At 35.4% G+C, this 20782-nt stretch overlaps 1 protein-coding gene across 2 annotated transcripts in view; it reads right to left on the bottom strand.

The window, feature by feature from the left end:
* ZEB1 (zinc finger E-box binding homeobox 1) overlaps positions 1-20782 on the bottom strand; it is a 191849-nt gene that overhangs the window by 4023 nt on the left and 167044 nt on the right. For both annotated transcript variants that reach the window (XM_063098680.1, XM_063098681.1), the window contains exons 4-8: positions 18225-18386; positions 13497-13699; positions 9563-9668; positions 2970-4780; positions 811-991 (exon numbers count right to left, since the gene is read on the bottom strand). In XM_063098680.1, the coding sequence (XP_062954750.1) occupies positions 811-991; positions 2970-4780; positions 9563-9668; positions 13497-13699; positions 18225-18386 (2463 nt within the window). The remainder of the gene's footprint in view (positions 1-810; positions 992-2969; positions 4781-9562; positions 9669-13496; positions 13700-18224; positions 18387-20782) is intronic.

Below are 20782 nucleotides of genomic sequence, written 5' to 3'. Positions count from 1 at the left end.
GCATGAAAGCAGCCATAGACAATACATGTAAATACATGGGTGTGGTTGTGTTCCGATGAAACTTTATTTAGGGACACTGAAATCTGAGTTTCACGTAATTTCACAAGTCATAAATATTCTTCTTCTTTTTGTCTTTTTCAATCATTTAAAAATGTAAAAATAAATTCTTAGCTGACAGGCCATAGAAAAACAGGTGGAGGCCCACATGTGGCCTGTGAGCCACAGCTTGCCAATCCCTGAGTTAGCCTAAGCAGTGTATTTTGTGTGGGAGAATTACAGAATCTAGAGAGTTGGAAGGGATCTTAGAATCATCTAGTCCAATCTCTTAGGCAGAACTTCTTTCTAAATACAAAAGATTTGCCTGAAACCTTCAAGTGATAAGGAGCCCATGACTTGCCAGGATAGTATGGTGCATGCTTATGAAGCAGTTTTTTCTTTTATGGAGCTAGATTCTGTCTCTCTATAAGTTTAGCCTACTGGTCCCACATTTTTTATTAATGGGTACTACATTTTTATTAATATAGCATAAGCTTATATTAAATGAACAGAATAAATGCTGTGCCAGCTTAAGGGAATTAAGTCATCAAAGAAACAGAAAGAGCAAAAAACAAAAACAAAGGCACAGAACTGAAATATTAGGTAGAAGTAGGTGTAGAGGTGGGCAGACAGGTGCAAGTGGCAAGATGAGAGAAGTGACAAACAAGAACAAAATTAAATCTAAGAATTTTAGTTTTTAATTTAGCATTTTTTCAGTATATCATATCATTGGCACTTTAAAAAAGGATAATATGTTTGTGTTTATTGACATACCTGTGTGTTCATATTTATGTCTCAATAATGAGCTACTCTTTTGGAATATCTTATCACACAAGTCACAAGCATACATTCCATTTTCTGTCTTCCGCATTTTCTTTTTGGGTGGTGTAGAATCGGAGTCATTCTGATCCTCCACATTTGATACTCCTTCTGAGCTAGTGTCTTGCCTTTCATCCTAAAAGAAAAAAGAAGAAAATTTAATTTAAAATGACAAGATAAGTTAGAGATACAAATAAAAGCATGGGTTAAAGAACTACTTTGATTTATACTTTCAGTAATTTAAAAAACTTGAAAAGTAAGCATACTGCTTGTCACTGCAGATGACCGCCAAGGGTGGGACTAGATCACAGGTGGAGGTATACAGACAAAAATGAGGTTGGAGAATAATACAGTTAAAATTATAGCAAAAACATGCTCAACTGGTACTGGAATAAAAGAACACTAAAAAGAAAGAATGTAAAATGTCTGTAGTAACAAAATATACTTGGTTCCATGTGAATCATTACTTTATGAGAAATTTATGGAAAGTTTTAAGTTATAAGTTTGCTAATTAATCACTGATTTCTAACTGCATCATTTACCTTCAGTTTTTCATTTTATTCAGATTCTATTTTTATATCTATATTGTTTTTATCTATATTAAGATTCTATTATTTTAAAAAGTGGCCTTTAAATTGTATCCTCCAGAACTTCAGAGTTCTCTGGTCTCCTTGAAAAGAGAAGTTTGTTCTACCACATTTCTAAGAAGCAAGATGGAAAAACAACGCAGGAGGGTCTCTATTTTTAACCAAGAATACCTGTTAGTCAAAATGAATCTTCAGAATTCCAGTGGCATAAAAAAAATTCAGGCAGTCTCAGGGAGATCGTTTTGGGTGGGAGGCTCTCTTGTAGATAGAATAATCCTGCAGGGAGCCTGTTTTTGGAATTGGGTCCTCTAAGATCTTTGTGCCTTATCTGGAGTTTTCATTCTATTGCCTCTAAACCCACACATTTTCTAAAAGTTCAGTTTTCCACAACATTTCTATGGCTTTGTAAGGTAGGAGAGGTACATCCATTTGTTTGGGTCATCTGTGAGCTGCCAATGGATGCTAAAGTAATTTGACTCTGCTTTCATTGCTATTTGATCTAGTCATATGATTATGTGAAATGTCAATGTTGGCTCTTTCTCTATTCAAAGGCATGAAAAGTGTCCTATACTCTAAAAATTTAGATGAATTCACTGTTCGTGTAAAATTTTTTTCAAGAGTTATCACAATTATGAGAAACCCCCATCAGTCGCAATATCTAAGGAAAAACAAAAGCAGAATATACAATTTGAGTAAGATACTAAGATTTACAGCTGTACCTACTTATAGCAAATATCTGCATAAAAGATCAAATTTATCTCTAGTGTTCGTTTGATTCAATCAGAAATTGATAGAAAAAACTAGGGAGACATCAAAGTTAGTGAAATGGAAAAAGCCTGGACAATGAGACAAACAATAGTCATGCAAAACAGCTCTATTCAAAACTATCATGGATTCTTGGGTAAAGATAAAGAGGAAAATGCATATACAGATTCATAGCCATATCTTCTCATATATATTAATTATGACTGACCACTTTTTTCACAGCTCATGAAATGATAAGTAAATTCACTAGATGAGTTCTTTGTACACTTAATTCATATTAGTTCAATTAAGCCTTTTGTAAACAAAGGTGTTAGTTTGTAAAAAGTGATAGCTAAGTCTGCCTGGTACGAACCTGTGAATGGGAACATATTTTCATTGGTTAATGATCATACTCAAGGCAGAAACTATTACTACTTTGGGGCATTTAACTATAAAAACAGAAATTCAATTAGTAAGTATTCCAATTTTTCTTTTCTCTTTTGTTTCTAACTTCAAATAGGTCTTAAGCTGAGACTTAAAAATAATTTTTCACAGTAGAATAACTCTTTAAACTTTATTTGGTAATAATACCTTCAATTAGTAAACAACTGAAGACATCATGCCACAAAAGTTAAAGCAAACATTAACCTACTTCTTTTTAAAAGTGACAGTTTGTAATAACCTAGTTGGCTATTCAGTGACTGATTTTTATTAGAGAAAGGTAACTGAAATTAGCCAAACTAGCATTTTACTAACCAGGTTCAGGATGGGGGTATTTTTTACCTGATTTCCATTTGGCTGGATCACTTTCAAGGGTGGCTCCTGCACTGCAGGGCTGACTGTAGTCGAGTATGTGTAAGCCACCTGGGGAATCAGAATAGTTTGCTTATTGGCAGCAAGTGCTCGCAAGCATGGAACACTGTTCTGGTCAGCAATGGCCACAATTGTGGGTAACTGGGCAGTGACTGTAGGTATAGCAATATTTATGGGGTTGGCACTTGGTGGGATTACATTTACAACTGGTTCTGAGTCTGTAACACAACTGTCCTTTTGTGGCTCCTTTTTTGCGCAAGACAAGTTCAAGGGTTCTTCCTGGACAGAATAAACACTGTTCTGGTAAACACTAGTGATAGTTGACCTTTCCAATAATTCTCCCTGTTGCTTTGGTAGTGAAAGATCAAGAGGTTCTACTTGTGGCTCTTCTTGTGCGCCCTCTGCTGAGTACAAATAACCCTGTGTATTTCTGGATGAGGAAAGGTTTAGAGGTGATGGGGATGGTGTACTACTTCTGGAACCATTAATGGTTGATCCCTCTTGCAAAACTGGAGAGTTAGTCATCTTCAGTGGACTCTGCAGATTTATTGTGCTGTCCTGGGGTTCACTTGCATTTGTAGATTGAGGCTGATCATCATTCTTTGCAGGGACGTTTACTTTGCCTGGTTCAGGAGAAGATGGTTCAGAAGACTGCACTGAAATCTGTCCAGCTTGCATCTTTTCAAACCACTTTTTTACTACATCCAGTGGTAGGTTTACTGAGTCAGCAATTTTTGAGAGCTCTTCTGCACTTGGTTGTGCATTCAAAGCATAATACGCTTTTAGAAGAGACAGGAGGTTCTTTAAAGGTGGCTGACTTGGAGACAAACTGCCATCCCCAGTACCTGATGAAACAGAGGACTCGGGCTTCTCGGCTTCTGCTGCAGGGAGTGGAAGAGGCTGAGCAGGCTGCTTTAGGTCATAGTGCTTTAATTCTGGAAGTGCATTAAGATCTCCTGGACAATCATCACACAGAAGGCAAGTGCTATCATTCACTCCCCCTTCAAAACTTTTGTCTTTCTCAGATTTAACAGTAAGATCTTCAGGTAACTTTTCACTTTTGCAACTGTTTGTGGGAACTGGGTTTTCTTTTTTTAAATTTTGAGGGACAACTTGAAGTTGGCTAGGCTGTTCAAGACTGTAGTTGATGATAATTTTGGTTGTTCCATCTTGATCAACCAGAGGAAGACTGATGGCTGAAATAACAGAATGGCCACCTTGTTGTATGGATGAAGCATTGATTGTTTCTTGTTCTTTGGATGCAAGATTGGCTTGATTGTTCTCCAAAACTTGCCTTATTACACTACCATCTACTGCCACTTTAAGTACATTCTGAATATCACTTAAATTGATACTTATGGGAGACACCAAACCAACTGTTGGCAGAACAACAGCTTGCACCACACCCTGAGGAGAACTGGTTGCCTGTAATGGGCCACCACCACTAAAAACCCCATTTTGTAAAGGGGTTGAACAGTTGATTCCTGAAGCAACCACTATGGGCTTGAATTCATAATCCACAGGTTCAGTTTTAATTTGGTTTACAGAAAGTTGTTCTTGAAGGGGTTTATTCTCTATCTTTTGCCGTATCTGTGGTCGTGTGGGACTGCCTGGTGATGCCGAAAGAGATGGTGAGGAACACTGAGATGTCTTGAGTCCTGTTCTTGGTCGCCCATTCACAGGCATCAAGCTGATACATTTTTTACTGCTTATATGTGAGCTATAGGAACCAGAATGGGAAAAACGTTTCTTGCAGTTTGGGCATTCATATGGCTTCTCTCCTAGACAAAAAAAATTATATTCACTAAATTATTACATATAAATTTTTATGTACCCACATTTTCCCCAAAACAAGCAATACCAATTTAGAAAAGGGACTACTATGTATGCTTGTGATACAATTTTTAATTTATAATCATCATTCTAAATTCAAAATCCACATAAACGTTATAAGCACTAGTAAAATCTTACCCTGAATTACCTGTGCTAACCAATCAGGGAATCTTCTCAGTTTATATGTATAACATTTCTGTCAATCTTTATAACTTAAAACAGTTCTCAAATACCAAAAATAATTACATCCTACTCTTTCAAGTCGTTTTTTTCTTATTCCATTTCACCAACCTATACAATCTTCCATATTTCACTCTACTCAACTATCTGTAGGAGAAATTAATATTAGAAGAAAGAAAAGTAAGTAAAATTTCCTGTAAGACTTAACAAGTATGCCTATGTATCCTTGACTAATGAAAATTCCCATATCCATAAGGTTTCCATGAAAAGATCTTTCCTAATGGAAGGAAAATTTCAATAATAAGTTATTGCTATAAGCACTGGTTTATTAAACTGGAAGGTATATACCCTGAGAGATATAAATTCTCATAGGTACGCAAAGCATCTTGGGATTTCAATTTTAGTGACAGAAGATACGGGAAAATATTATTTTTATATTAAGTAGATTATACCATGGAGAAAAATGCAACGTTTGAGTGAGTTGTTAGGGAAAACACCACCACGTCAAAGAAGTTTCTTGCACGTGGAGGCCTCCCTCAAGCTGCTTCCCTAGACTCCACAGAGGTACAAAGCATTTATTCTCTTTGGACATTAGGGATACTTTGGTAGAAAATCCTGAGATGTGCTGAGCTAAATGAAATATTTTCATGTAAACCTAATTTTTCATATTAGTTTTAATTTATAGTTATAGTTCACTAATTTATAATTATAGGTCACAGACTATAAGTTTAATAAGGTGAGAACCTCTGGGTCTTGTTTGCCATTTATCCCTCGTACCTATCACAGTGGAGGTCACAAGATGCTCATTAAGCCTTTTTTAGATGAATGAATGGCCAATTGTAGAAGTGTGAAATGTGAAGATGCTGATTTGTCTACTCTATCAAAACAAAGCTCTTCCTCTTCCTGTTTAAGAATTAAAATGAAAGCAGTGAAAGTCAGTGTAAAGTCTGCTAATAATGTAACTTTAATGTTACACATTTGAAAAAATGTGAGTTATATTTTTTCACAAATATGATTATTTAAAGTATCAGACACTAGAATGGGAAGGGATCTAAGAAGCCCTCTATTACAGCTTCCTTTTCAATAAAGAGTTAGTGACATCAGTGAGTCTCTACTCAAATTGTTAGTGAAAGGGAGGTTACTACCTGCTGGATGGCCCTACACAAGAGAGTCTAGTCTGGTTTTGCTGAGGGTCATGGATTTGGGTTTAAATCCTGGTTCTCTCACAAACTATTTTCGTAACCTTTCCAAGCCTCAGTGTTTTGGTTAGAAATTTAGATACATTCTCACTGGATTGTAGAGATTATATGAGATTATATAGCAAAAACTCTTAGCATTCTCTCAACAAATGTTAGTAATCTATTAAAAAGCAGTTCTACTGAGAGATAGGTTGAGTACTGAGCCAAAGTCGGCTTGTTAGAATGCCTATTTCTCTGTCCTAGTTTGCTCTTCTGATGTCACACAGAACAAGTATAAGCCAGACTTGCAAATTGATAATGAGCTGCCATGTGTACCCTTAAACTTTGCTTGTGTAGGTTAAATACATCCAGGTCCTTCAAATATTCTTCATAGGACATGGTTTTCAGAACTCTTACCTGCTTGTTAACCAATCTCTGGATATTCTCCAGTTTATCAATATCTTTCCAATGGGATGCCTGGAATAGGATTCAATACTCAAAATGCATCAGATAAAAGTTTCCAATGGGGGTAAAACAAGGAATATGTTTTAGTACATCTCTATTTTAATATTTTAAATTATTTGATAATATTTTTAGATGACTACATGCCTATTTTTCTGCTAGAGACACTAGGAAGTTAAACATCTATAATACAGACTATTTTATCTTTATAAACAGGAAGACAGAGAATAGTGGGTAAGGCAATCGCTTTGGAGTCAGGATGCCTATATCAGAGTCCCAGCTATGCCATGTACTCGCTGAGTAACCTTGAACAAGTTAAATTTAGCTCTCTGAGTCTCCATTTTCTCATCAGTTAAACAGACAGAAATAGAAATAATAATAAAACCTACCTCATAGGGTTATTCTGAGGACTACATGAGTTAATGAATACAAGTAACTAACATGTGGCTATACATAGTTAAATGTACAATAAACTCTAGTTATCATTATTATTATTATTGCTAGGAGTTACCCTGATATTTTATCATTGCCAGAAAGTCTACAGAACAATTATTCTAAAGCCAAAGTTACTAGAATTCTTAGAAAACTCCTAGTTTCTAACTTCATAGCTATGTGGTTTGTAGCTTAAGTATATCACCTAATTTGTCTACCGGGGTTAGGGTTTACAATTAGTTTAGCCTGAGAGTTACATCAGGAAGCTTCACTACTCAAAGTTATATATACTATGAATACTGAGATTTTTTTTTTTCTTAATGGCTGAGGTGGGTGTTTGGTTGCATCTGACGTAGAAATCTTCCAGGCCACAATTACTAAGGCCACGGAACAAACCTGGATAACTTTCTGGGGCAGATCCCATGTGCAGATCCCAGGTGCTCTTTTGTCTCAAATCTGAGTGGCAGCATGTGGCCTTCTCATCATAGCTCAACTCCTACAGAGTCAGATGATTGTTAACACACATGACTCTGCATAAGATTCATCATTAAAATTTTATAGGTATCAGAATATAGCAACAATCCAGGTAATTTTAGGAAGTGTAATTTTGGATCCTGGTCCTTAACACCCTTTAAAAATTCACCCAAGAAAAAAAATTACATAAGTTTCCTGAAGGGTATGCAGTTCATCCATTATTCTGTATGCTAAACAACACTTTTCATACCGCTTATTGTGAAGGACCAGTTGTTTTTTTGTTTGTTTTTTGTTTTAAATCCACTGTGGACCAATATTTTATAACACATAATGAAAATATCATAGCAGTGTTTTGGTATAATAGTTTCTAAATGCTTATTCTCAATTTCTGTATCTGTCTTTTTAAGAACCAGTAACATATGGTTTATAGACTGGCACCATTCCTGAGATGACACTTTGAGTTGCCCTGCTCAAAAATCTTCCCTTAGAACAAATCAGACCATCAAAGAGCTCTATACGTGGACTGTATCTAAATGGTCACTTGGGGAAATGCTTTTTCTTAATTGTACTTTGGTGAAATATCACTGGCCTCTACTGAAGAATCTGGTTTGAAAAAGAAAACTATCAAATTCTCTGGTGTATTATTTTAAGGATATATCTGAGGATGATATAAATTATATTTTGCTCTTTCCTCTTTCTGATGCTCCAAAAATCAACTTTTTCTATGGACTTAGTATCAGGAAGAGTCCTTTCTCTAGCAATTGATTCTTTTTAACTATAGACACTCTGGGTCTTGGCTACTAGATATAGTTTTCTTACTTCTTAAAACTTGATGCCTAATTTGTGGGCCACTTATCGCACGTGTATTTTTATAGCATTCATCTTCTTTCACATTTACATCACATCAGACTTACTTTCTTAATTTTTCTTATATAGTTTTAAATTAAAATTACTCGCTGTATTAAAGGTATATAGCTTCATATTAAATAATTTTAACAAGACATAAATACACAATGAATGGACAGTACATAGTACAGTGGGAGTTTTGTATCTCATGATCTGGCTTAAATTTGCATTAGCTTTTTAAGGAGCAGCAGCAGCATAATGTCAGCTCATATTAAGTTCCTGACCATCCAAACTCACTACTTGACTGAAACTGATTTTTGAATATCAATGCAGGATTTTGCAATTAAATTGCAACTTATGTCTAGACCAGTATTTTAATCTTTGGTATGCTCTACACTTCCCAACTGTGTATCACCTAAAGATTTGATAAATCCTCCTATACAACTGAAATACGACAAAATGAGTAAGTTTTCTTTATAAGCTGTTGTTCAAGTAGAGTCTCTAAAGAAATGCAAATATAGCACTCTTTGTTTATCATAAATTTTTAAAATAGACATAATACTTTCATCATATAATATTTATTTTGTAAGTAGTGATTTAGAGAATGACAGGAAATAGAAAGGTGAAGATGATAAGGAACACATTTTTCTTTTAAGTCTTCATTAATCCTGTAGTTCTCTCTCGAGCTCTTATGTTGCCTTGCTCACTGACTCCACATCGTCTCCCACTATTTCCTTATCTCGAGTTCCATTTCTACTTTTCTCACGGAAAGAATATCTTCAGCTCCTTATTTCCTTATGCAAGTTGTACCTCTATATCCTTTTTTATACCTTTGTAAATTGTGCAAAAGAGGCAATAAAATTAAGATTCATCTGAAAGCTAAAGTTTTTTAGGTTGTACTTGTTAAAACATGCTATACATATTATCTTCTGATTATAAAACTTGGAATATGCCATACTGTATTAATTTGATATATTTTTCTCAAAGGTTAAGACTCTAATAAAATACCATTTCTAAACGGAAAACTTCTCTAGATTAGTCTTTCTCCTAAAAGCATGGAGTTTCTGATCCTTTATGTAGCTCACATGTTATGATAGATTTATTTATTTACCACATATACTTTGATATTCAGGGTGTAGAAATAAAACAAATATTTACCACTGTGAATTCTTAAGTGCTCTTTTAGGTGGTGTTTGTATTTGAAAGCTTTTCCACATTCAGTGCACTTGAATTTACGATTACCACCAGACTGCGTCACATGTCTCTGTAAGAAAGAATTGGTATTTTATTTGTAAAGCAAAAGAACTTTAGTCATAAAGAACATCCAGTCTATGAAAAGTAATGTTTTGGGTGAGTCTGATATCTGTTTTGTTTCTTAAAAGCCTCAAATTGTGGCAGTCACAAAAATCTAACACTTGGAATTATTACCAAAAAGGATGGTGATAGTGGGAACAGAATTTTGACATAAGAAAAAAATCTCCATTTTCTAATTTAAAATATCAGTCAAACTTCATTAAGCAATATAGTACTTAGCAAAAATGAAGTAATACAAACTTTACTAAGACCTAGAGATTCTCATCTGTACTGTATAGATTATAAAAAACTGAGTCCAAGAATATGTAATAATTTGTCTAAAGTACAGCTACTCAACAGAACAAGTTCCTGTATAGAAGAAAAGGCCAGGCTTTTTCTAGTACTTTATCTTGGGTCTTATGTGTTTGATATTTCCAAAATATACTTGAATCTGGTGATTTTAAAACATACTTCCATTTTTTGCAGCCCAATGTGGATTATTATAATAGCTTTCCGTCTGGCTTACCAAATTCCCATTTAACATATTTCACATATATTCTGCACACTTAGATTAATCTTACAAAAGCACTGCTTGAACTGAATTGTATCAACCCCTCTTCATAAACCTCTGAAGAACCCCCATTAGCCCCTGAACAAAGATTCCGAGTCTACAGATTCTAAGATTATAGCCCTTGAGTTTCCAAGATTATTCTTCACCAGTTCTCTATAAGAAGACCAGGCCTCAGTAACTTAGTGAGTTACAGTGTTTTGCACACATACGCACGCTCTTCTCTATCTCCTTGCTTTGGTTTACACTGTTCCTTACTCCTTGGCTATGTTTCCCCTACATTCTGACTATTAAGGTTTTATCCATCCTTTAAAGGGTTAAATCAGTACCACTTGCTTTATGCTCACCCCAGCTAGAATCTTTCTTCCTTTGCCTTTCATACAAGAGGGAAAGAGAACGAGTACTTACTATGTATCAGGTCCTACTTCATCCAAAACCATGGCTTAAAATACCAAACACATGATGACAACTCCCAGATTTATAACTCTAAAACTCTTCCCCTCAACTCCCTGACTTTTATAGCCAACTGCTTCTTTGCTATTGCTAGATGGAAGGTGGTAGGCATCTGAATCTTAACATGATTAACACCAAACTTTTAATTTCCCTCCTGCAAATCAGCTCCTTCTCTAGTGTTTCTTAACTTTGTGAACAGCATCCTCATTTATTTGGTTATTGCACAGGCCTTGAACTTTTGGAGTTATCCTTGATTCTCCTCTTTCTCTTACACCCTCACCCAATGCATCAGCAAGCCATCTGAATATATTCTGAATCCAACATTCCTCACTATATCATGTATGCCACCACAACGTCTGGCCTGGATTATAGCAATAGATTGTAAGTGTTCTCCCTGCTTCCTTTCTTGTCTCTCTTCATCTATTCCTCACCCAAGAGTCAGTGTTCTCTTACAAATAAATATTAAAAATCCAATATCTTTCAAAGACTTCCCTATCACACTTTAGAATAATATCAAAAGTCTTTATCTTGGCCTACACAAGGGCCAATACCATCCGGCCCTCAATACCTCTCTGGACTCACCTCTCTTTCTCCCCTTTATTCATGCTGGCCTCCTTGCTGTTCCTTGGGCAATACCCAGCACGTTTCTGCCTCAAGACTTTTCTGTGTTTCACTCTGTTCCCTCTGACTGGAATGCCCTTCCCTCAATATCCCATGACTGCATCTTTCATTTTACTCAGGTCTCAGTTCAGATGTTCTATTCTCAGAAAGATCTCCCTACCCTATAAAAACTAGCATTTTTCATCACTTTCTATCCTCTTGCCTTGCTTTACTTTTCTTTACATTACTGTTTTTTAATTTTGTTTTATCTCACCTACTTATGAATGCTCCTTATTGTCAGGGACGTTGTCTTTTTCACTATTGTGCCTTTACCCCCTAAAACAGGGCCTGACACATTATAGAAACTCAAATATTTGCTGAATGAATAAATTAGTAAGACATGGAAATGGTTATGTTTCAGTCATCATGACTTTCAAAAACCAGCAAAACAGATATGCTATCTTTTAGTTTGCTGCCTCACGACCTAAATTGTTTTCAACACCTCCTAGTTATATTTCCTCATAATATTGGTTCCCACATTTATCATAGATCCTTACTGACCTTAGTCTGACCCACAGTTATATATGATGGGTCTTCAAAAAGTTCATGGAAACATTAATATTGTCTTTTAATTCTATTTTTCCACAAACTTTTTGAAGTACCCTCATATAAAACCTACTACATTTGTACCCACAAGAAAAATCATCACAAAAGTAGCTTTCATGCTCATCAGAGATTTTAGTTTGTTTTCATAATGGCATCTTCTGCTTTCACTGCCAGTTCTATCTGTCCTTTCCTTTGACAAGGGCCCTTGGTATAGAATGGATATAGTGGCAGCAGCTGCAGGATGGGTCTGCTCCCCAAATGGCAGGTGAATAGGCTCTCCTCCCAAGCCTTGTCTATACTGTGGTCATGCCAGGACTCTACCACAGAAAAAACACTCTTCTGTATTGTCCCTGATAGTACTCATTAACAGGGGCACATGTTGAGCAGGTGGAGTTTGTCTGCAGCAGTACCTTCTCTGTATCAATTTTTTTCTTCTCTTGGTACTCTCTCCCATTTCAAGTGCTCCTTCATGAACTTAACCACTAACCAATCTTAGGAAATCTCGGTCCGAATCACCACTGTCTCCCTCATTACCTTGTTATTTCCTGAATGTTGTTGCCAAAGTCTTGAGAAAATAGGTGGACACTGCTCAATCATTCTTTTCATGTTACATATTTTTTGTTTGGTTTAGCCTTCATCTTAGCAAATGGTCTAACTTCTTCTCTATGGGATATGTGACTTATATTAGACACGTACATGAGGCAGAGTTCTCGCAAATTCAGGTATGTAGATATTCATAATCCTTCGACATATGAAATGGGACATGTGCCCCAACCCCAACATACACCCTCAAATATCATGTGAAGTTGATTAGTTATTTGATTTTTAACATTAAAGTTGGTTTGGTAGTAATTGGATTGTTTATAGTTGGTGGTTATCAGGACCTTGTAAAAGAAGGACAATTGGTAAAAGCTTCTTTGACTTTAATCCTAAGTATAGAGACAACAGTTTAAATGTCACTTTTAGTTACAAAATATTCTTGGCATATACTTCTAGAAATTGGGGCACAGTGACACAGAGGCATAATAAACCATAAGAAAATTAAGTCTTTAGAATAAAAAAGCAAAACTTTAGGTCTTTAGAGGAAGCAACTTCTCTGACTGTAGGGAAAAACACAATAGCTCATACTGATAATAAATAAAGTTGTCATTGGTCCAAAGAGAATAAAACCTTATTATTTAATTTTCTTCTCAATTTGGTTAGTACTAAGTCGTCTGGTTTATGTAACCAATACTTATTTTTCCTTCACTGAACACTACAGTAGGATGCAATTTGAAATTTTCTAAACTTAGAGAAATATTTGTTATAGTATAAGCAGAATAACTAAATCAAGATGGAAATGATATTATCTGAAAAAGAAAAAATACTGAGTTACCTCTAAAATAATGTTCATATGTGCTTTTTAACTCAGAAGTGACCAGATCATTCAAACAAATAGTGAATTTCACTTTTATAATGCTGCAGACAAGGCACTGTTTAGTACATCCTTTTCACTTCTAAGTTTATTAAAACTCTTGAGGGTTGAGTTCTGAACATATGGAAAGTTAGTGAATTCTCAGTCATTTCACTTACTTGATCTCTTCCTGATTTATGTGATGTCATGTGACGTTCAAGTTGGGTTCTGTATGCAAAGGTGTAACTGCACAGAGAGCAACTAAAATTATCTTCATTCTTTTCATGGCGATATTTAATATGTTCTTTTAGAGAGGTAAAGCGTTTATATCCTCTATCACAATATGGGCAGGTGAGTAACTGAGAAAATGCATCTGGTGTTCCTATAAAAGAAAGATCATATATTTTAAACTTACAATATCCACAAAATATTATCAAGATTACCACTGAGTCCCTAGGCTATAAACCAGATACTGTGCTACTGCTTTATATTTGATCCTCAAAACAATACAATGATACTCATTTTTATTTTGTAAAAGAGAAAATGTGAGGCTCAGAAAGGTTAAATAACTTAAAATTCACAAAGCCAGTAAATGATAAAGTCAGTATTCAAACATGGGCTGTCTGACTTTCAAGTCCCTGTCCTTTTCACTAAACCATAATTCCTCCTTTCTTTTGTATGGTTAACTAGACAAAGAAAACAAAAGTAAAATTATAATGTAAGTAACATTTATAAATGCACACATATTAAAGGGAAGTTGTACTCTACATCAGCCTCTTTCTATTGGTAACAATTGTATCATTATTTATTTAATGTTCATTATTCTGAATTTGAAAATAATACTATAAAGTCACTGTCATAAAAGAATAAGTGGTATACAGTTAGACTACATTTCTAAGACTCTCTTGCAACTAGGTATGGCCATATGACTGAGTTCAGACTGAAAGGAATGCGTTTAGGGTGAGGAAAGGAAGAGTGATAGAGGCCAGATCTTGTCCTGGCCCATAAAGTCTTCCCATGCATGATCTTTCTTGTTCTTTCCCCTATTGAAATACACTGACAGATTTTTATATAATTATAAATGTATAAGTATATATAACTTTTAGAAAATAAAGGCTTTCTGGATAAATAAGAGTTTACTGAATGAACTAGAGTTTTACATATGGACCATCTACGCCTGACAATGCTAAAATTTAATACTTTGCCAATTAATGTCATTTAAGAGTAGTTTTCCATATTTATTTATTCAAAGAAATAAGTTCCTAAGTGATATCTTATTGTAAATATCATCTGTACTTTCATTTTGAATTCCTTGTAGAAAAATGGACAACCAAAGATAATTTCATAACAATCTCCAAATGCTTCATAATATTACCTTTACTGGAATTTCAGTCCATATTAATTAAATGTCTTGCTTAAAGATCAGCCTGTAAATACTAGATTAAGCGCTTGAACTCTAAATAGCTAGTCAAGTGTGATAAATTATGTATCAAATATACAAATAAAATCAAACAACCAAAGATTCAAAGTTTATGACAGTGTCTTTTGTTACCAGCTAGCAAGACAATGAGAACCAGAGTTTTCTGTTGGGGATGATTCTAAGATAACCCTCTTCTTTGGGGACCAGATTAGCCACATGAGAAAACATTTTGGAAATCATGCTATATTTTTTTCCAGTATGAATTTCCTATTTGTATAGGCCCGTGGGAAATCAACATTTGGGACCTTCTCCTTGCCAGAATGCCTAGTACATCTTACTGATTTTAGCTTGTTACAATGGCAAAAGTCAAAGTCCACCATAGTGAGTGTTTCATTATTGGCACCACAAAGTCACATGATTTCTATTAATCAAGCTGCGCCTACTCCGTAGTGTCACAGAGCTGTGTGCTCTCTTTGTGTTCTATTTTCTTCTTCATCTTCATGATTTTTATTTTTTTTAAGTTTTTTTTTAAAGATAATGTAATTTTATTAATATTTTTTACATTCTAGGATGTTATTGCAAAGCAGTTGGGAGGGAGGTGGAGAGGGGAAAGGGGAAGGAAATAGGATGGAAGAAGGAGGAAGGAGGAGGGGCAGGATTGAGGCCTGTGGCAACTTCCACAGCCTCCAGCGGTGGCTTGGTCATTGCTGGGCTGGGTGCAGATGTCAGGGGGGTGTGGCAAAAGCCCTTGCTCCCCACCATCCCAGCTTGGGAACCTGGGGTCCTTCTTGCTGTGGCTTGGTGGTTGTTGCTGGGCTGGCTGCATGTGTTGAGGGGGTGTGTCTGAGGCCCAAGGCCCCCACTGCCCAGGCTTGGGAGAGCCCGGGGCACTTCTTGTGGTGGCTTGGTGGTTGCTGCTGGGCTGTCTGCGGGTGTCAGGGGGTTGTGGCCAAGGCCCAAGGCCCCCCACCATCCTGGATTGGGAGAGCCCAGGGTACTTCCTATGGCAGCTCGGTGGTCGCCTCTGGGCTGGCTGCAGATGGCGGAGTGGCATGGCCAGGGCTCTTGGCACCCAATTGCCTCAGCTTGGGAGAGCCCAGGGCGCTTCCTGTGGCAGTTAAGTGGTTGCCTTTGGCTGGCTGCAGGTATTGGGGGGGCATGGCCGAGGCCTGAGGCCCACTACCACTGCAGCTCGGGAGAGCCTGGGGTGCTTCCTGCAGCGGCTCAGTGGTCTCCGCTGGGCTGGCTGCAGGTGCCGGGGGGGAGGCATCTTCATGATTAATATTACAATTAATAAACAATATTTAATAATTTTGTAAAATGACAATTTTTTCATGATATGTTCATAGCAAGTTATTTTTTCATAAATCCATATCTATTGAATTTTCTCATACATATTGAGATATGAATTCATTCTTTTAGGTCACTAGCATAAAACAATGAAAAGTAAATCTGAGTATCTGACATAATAGGCAAGTTATAGCATGAGCAGGTTTACAAGATAATGAAAGTTGTTTATATTTTTGAAAAATAATGGAATTTTTTAAAAAATTACTCTTTAGCAATAAAGGTTTATCATGCATGGCAAAAATGTTTCTTATTAGAATTCTTATAATAAACTTACGTGGCAATTCAATACTACTAAAAATAAAACCAAATTATGTCTGACCATGTTTTGAACTGTTTATAATTTAAATATATGTGATCATGAATATTTTCATTTTTTCAAAACAAAATTCTTTAATTTTTTACATCCTAAATTTCCTTTGATAAGTGTCATAACATTTCAGAATGATAGTATTACTTGATATAAAACCTCTGAAAAATCTCCTATATTCGCTCCCCACTGATTCAGAATTTATGATTATTCAAACTTCTCAAAGAAAAGTTGCCTGTTCACAACTTATGAGGAAAGAGTGCAGAAGGGCATGTTTGATCTAGTGAAAATTAAAAAACCTAAGAGCTTCTAAAAGTAATCACTTTTTATATGTAAGCAAATGTTGCTGGTGTGTCAGAATATTTACTTTGAAATACTTTATTACCATTGATAAATCACATTATATACTTGAAAGTAGTGAATATGTAAATTAACAGCATATTCGATAATTCAGACTTTTTTTTTTTTTACTAATTCAGAAGTTAGATCCCCAATTTTTATGAGATTTTACTGTGTTAATTTATAATGACTATACTTACAAGGTTTAACCTTATTAGATCTACGTAATTAAACATTTCTTTAGTCTTCATTGTTTTCTTTCATTGAGGTTTTTTTTCTTTCTTTTTGGTGGCTCACGGTATGGGGATCCAAACCCCTTGACCTTGGCATTACAAGGTGGTGTACTAAACAAAATGGAGGCTTACTAAAAGCCTTCTGTCACATAAAAATTTTACATTTATATACATTTATATTTTTAAATTTTCTATTTCTCTTTCATTTCTATTACAACCTGCTGTTTCTTCAGGTGAAATGGTAACACATTTTCTTTAGGAGAAAAAGACAACCAAGTAATGAAAAGTAGAAATTGTAGGGCCTTACAGCATTACAATGCCAATGCCAATAACGAACTCTCCAAATACGCACATAGATACACAGAGTGCTAATGTTTTAGCTAAACTGCAGTGTCCTCATGGGCAATAATTTACATTCTTCAGAAATGTATCCATTGGGCACACTGGAGAAAACAGTTCTAGAGTGCCCTAGTCCTATTTCTTAAGTCACCGATTTAGTTACAGAAAATCTTATCTATTCTAGAGTGAAATGTCTGTTTCTGCTCTTTTTCATAGTTGACTTCTGATTTAAGACCAAGTTGACTCTCTGCGATAAAATCTATTTTGTTTTCCATACTATCCTTTTCAATTTCTCCCCAAAATGTCAAAGTCAATTGATTATCTGAGTACTAAGCTAAGTCTGCCTACTCAACTGGGAAACCTGTAAAAATAAAACCAGATTTAGGATCTTAATACTTGTAGTTATCCTTAAACATTTCAATTAACTTCCTAGTCTTGGTACTGATCTTGCATAAAATTTCTTATAGGAATATTTGCATGTTATTTTCACCTATTTATAGTGCTTGGAAGGGCAGAATGGCAACCTATTTCTTTTCAGGAGAGTCTGAACACATTTTTATTCCACTTTCCCAACTCTTTACATACTGACTGTTCACATCAGAGTGGACTAAAGCAGATACATTAAAACCATTGTTTCCAAATTGGAATATTTTGAATCAGACAACCATGTTTTGCTTGTTAAAAGAACAGCGGAAAAAGAATCAAAGGGCAGTAAGGGTCATCCTAGTTCTCCTTTCTACTGCTTGCTGCCATGTAAGTAAATGGAAATTGATATCCAGGCACTGTTCTAAGCATTTCACGTGCTGTGGTATTATCACTACATAGAGCAGCCAATAATAGATTAGGTTACCATAATAGAATAATAGAGATAATAATTGTTTAAAGAGAGAAAGAAAATCAACTCTTAAGCTCCATTTACCATTTTCATCATGACCACTGGCTTCTGGTGTGCCCTGCCTCTGGTCCTCTTCAGGTGCCTCAGGATAAATAACAGCAGTGTCTTGTTGTTGCAGGAACTCTTCAACATTAGGATCATGGTTTTGCTCATTTTCGGCATCTGAGTCGCATTCATCATCTTTTACTAAAAGATATGCATACTTTATAAAAAAACAAGTTCACCACCAAGTTGTTACAAAGTTTTTCTAAATAAGAAATTACCTATCTTGAGAGAACATGATTATTCTGAATTTGTAGAAAATAACTACTGAAAACTAAAAAGGAATTCCACTTGCATTTTGTTGTAGTCTATTAAGAAGTCCTATTGCTTTATAAATTTAAAGTGTCATAAATGTCTGAAATTTTCACAATATCGCTTTTAAGATTTAGAACCATACTTCTATTTCATTTAACTAATAACACAAAACAGAGAAGGTAATATAGTTAACGGAATTCTTTATTTCTCAATTAATGATAAAGCTGGGAAAAAAAGAAAACTCTAGTTCTCAAAGATCACCATCCAAGCAACCTATCAGATCATAATATTTATTTAAAGGTGCATAGTAGTCGCCCCTTAACCGCGGTTTCACTTCCTACAGTTTCAGTTACCTGTGGTCAATTGTGTTCTGAAAATAGGTGAGTACAGTACAATAAGACATTTTGAGAGAGAGACCACATTTACATAATTTTTATTACAGTATGTTGTTATAATTACTGTTTTATTATTAGTTATTGTTAATCTCTTATTGTGCCTAATTTATAAATTAAACTTTACCATAGGTACGTATGTGTAGGAAAAACATAGTATATATAGCGTTTGGTATTACACATGTTTTCAGGCATCCACTGGGGATCTTAAGAGTGTAAGCCCCGAGGATGGGGGAACTACTGTACTTTAAATCTAAATCATTCTGATATTCTGTTCAGTTATGTGATTTCCTAGAAAATAGCTTTAATAATTACCTATAGTTGGAAATATTTCTAATAAGAGTGAAAGGACATCCAATCAATAAAAACTGTTCTGGGCCGAGCCCGTGGCGCACTTGGTGGAGTGCTGCGCTGGGAGCGCAGCGACGCTCCCGCCGCGGGTTCGGATCCTATATAGGACTGACCGGTGCACTCACTGGCTGAGTGCCGGTCGCGAAAAAAAAAAAAAAAAAAAAACTGTTCTAGTAGTCACATGAACAAGGCTATTCTTTCTCAATTTCTGCCTCAATAAATGTTTAACTGTGGGATTAAGGCAGAGGCAATTTTTCTTAAATTAGAAAGGTTTAAGAGAGATAACAGAACGTTTTCATTTTGAGGAGATAGCCAAGAGTACTACCAAGTTTCTAAAGCAGTTTTGCTGCAGTAGACTGAAATTTGGAGAAACTAAAATGGTGATGTATGGGCATCCTTTTGTCCTATGGTTATTGAAATAATCTTGCTAAAAATCTCCTGCATAGTAGTAGTAACTGAACTCCTCAGTGGGGCTGTTGTTTAAAACCTGAGAACCAATGACATAGTAATAGTTATGATCCATAAATTTTTTTTCTCTTTTTTAATACAGCAAATAGCTATCAATTATTTAGCATTTGCTATATACTGAGAATTGTACTATTTAGTTCATGCCAGCAGCCACCAAACTGGGGTTATTGGATCCAGAGGTAAGTGAAGACTTTTTCTGAGGTCAGCTGGTACTGCTGGTTTTCAGGGAATAAATTCCCAGAGCCTCAACTTCCATGTATACACTCACTTAGCATCCTTAAGGTTCTTCTCCCCACTCTCCCTTTTTTACAGTATCTCTTGCTCTCACTTTCTTAAAAGAAAAAAGAGAAAAAAGCATATCCCTCTGTCCATCCATTATATAAATATAGTATATTGCCTTGGAGTGTAAAAACCAATAGGGTGCCAAAGGAAAAAAGTTCAAAATACTGATTGGGGAAAACCTTTATTGATTAATCACAGCAAAATAAAACCACTATAGGGTTTCCAGTCTTTCTTGTTTACATGGATTTGTATTAGGCTTAAAGTATGGCAACTGAAATGAGGGTACTGGTCCTAGTAAGAAACTGAAATCAACTATATATATAATAATATGGCCAGAGGGGTTGGGGGTAATTTTTCCTTTCAAGACCTCACCTGTTCCACCCCTGAACTATTGTGAAAAAATTCAGTGCTCTTCAGGAGACTGCTGAGAGCAAAGCAAAGAGTATTCTCAAACGTCATTCCTAGGACCTGTCATTAACTGGAACAGTAAGCAGTTTTGAACAATTAACACAATACAAGCCAGTAACATAGAGTCTTTTCAATGCAACTTCAATTTTTCAAGTTAAACTAGATAAAACTGATGAATAAAATTTATATTTTATATGATTTCTGATACATTCCATTTAGCTAGATTTGATAAAATAGTTAAGATTTGATAAGATAGTTAAAACGATTTTGTCAAATTACATCATAAAATATTTATTTTAATTAAGCAATCTCCATCTTATAAGAAGTTTATATTTTCTACATCCTAGTAACACAAATTATATGCATACTGGCTGCTGGAATGGT

The sequence above is a fragment of the Cynocephalus volans genome, chromosome 6 (assembly GCF_027409185.1).
Source record: "Cynocephalus volans isolate mCynVol1 chromosome 6, mCynVol1.pri, whole genome shotgun sequence".
Taxonomy (NCBI): domain Eukaryota; kingdom Metazoa; phylum Chordata; class Mammalia; order Dermoptera; family Cynocephalidae; genus Cynocephalus; species Cynocephalus volans.
The sequence above is the reverse complement of the archived record's forward strand: the minus strand, read 5'-3'. Positions and strand labels throughout refer to the sequence as shown.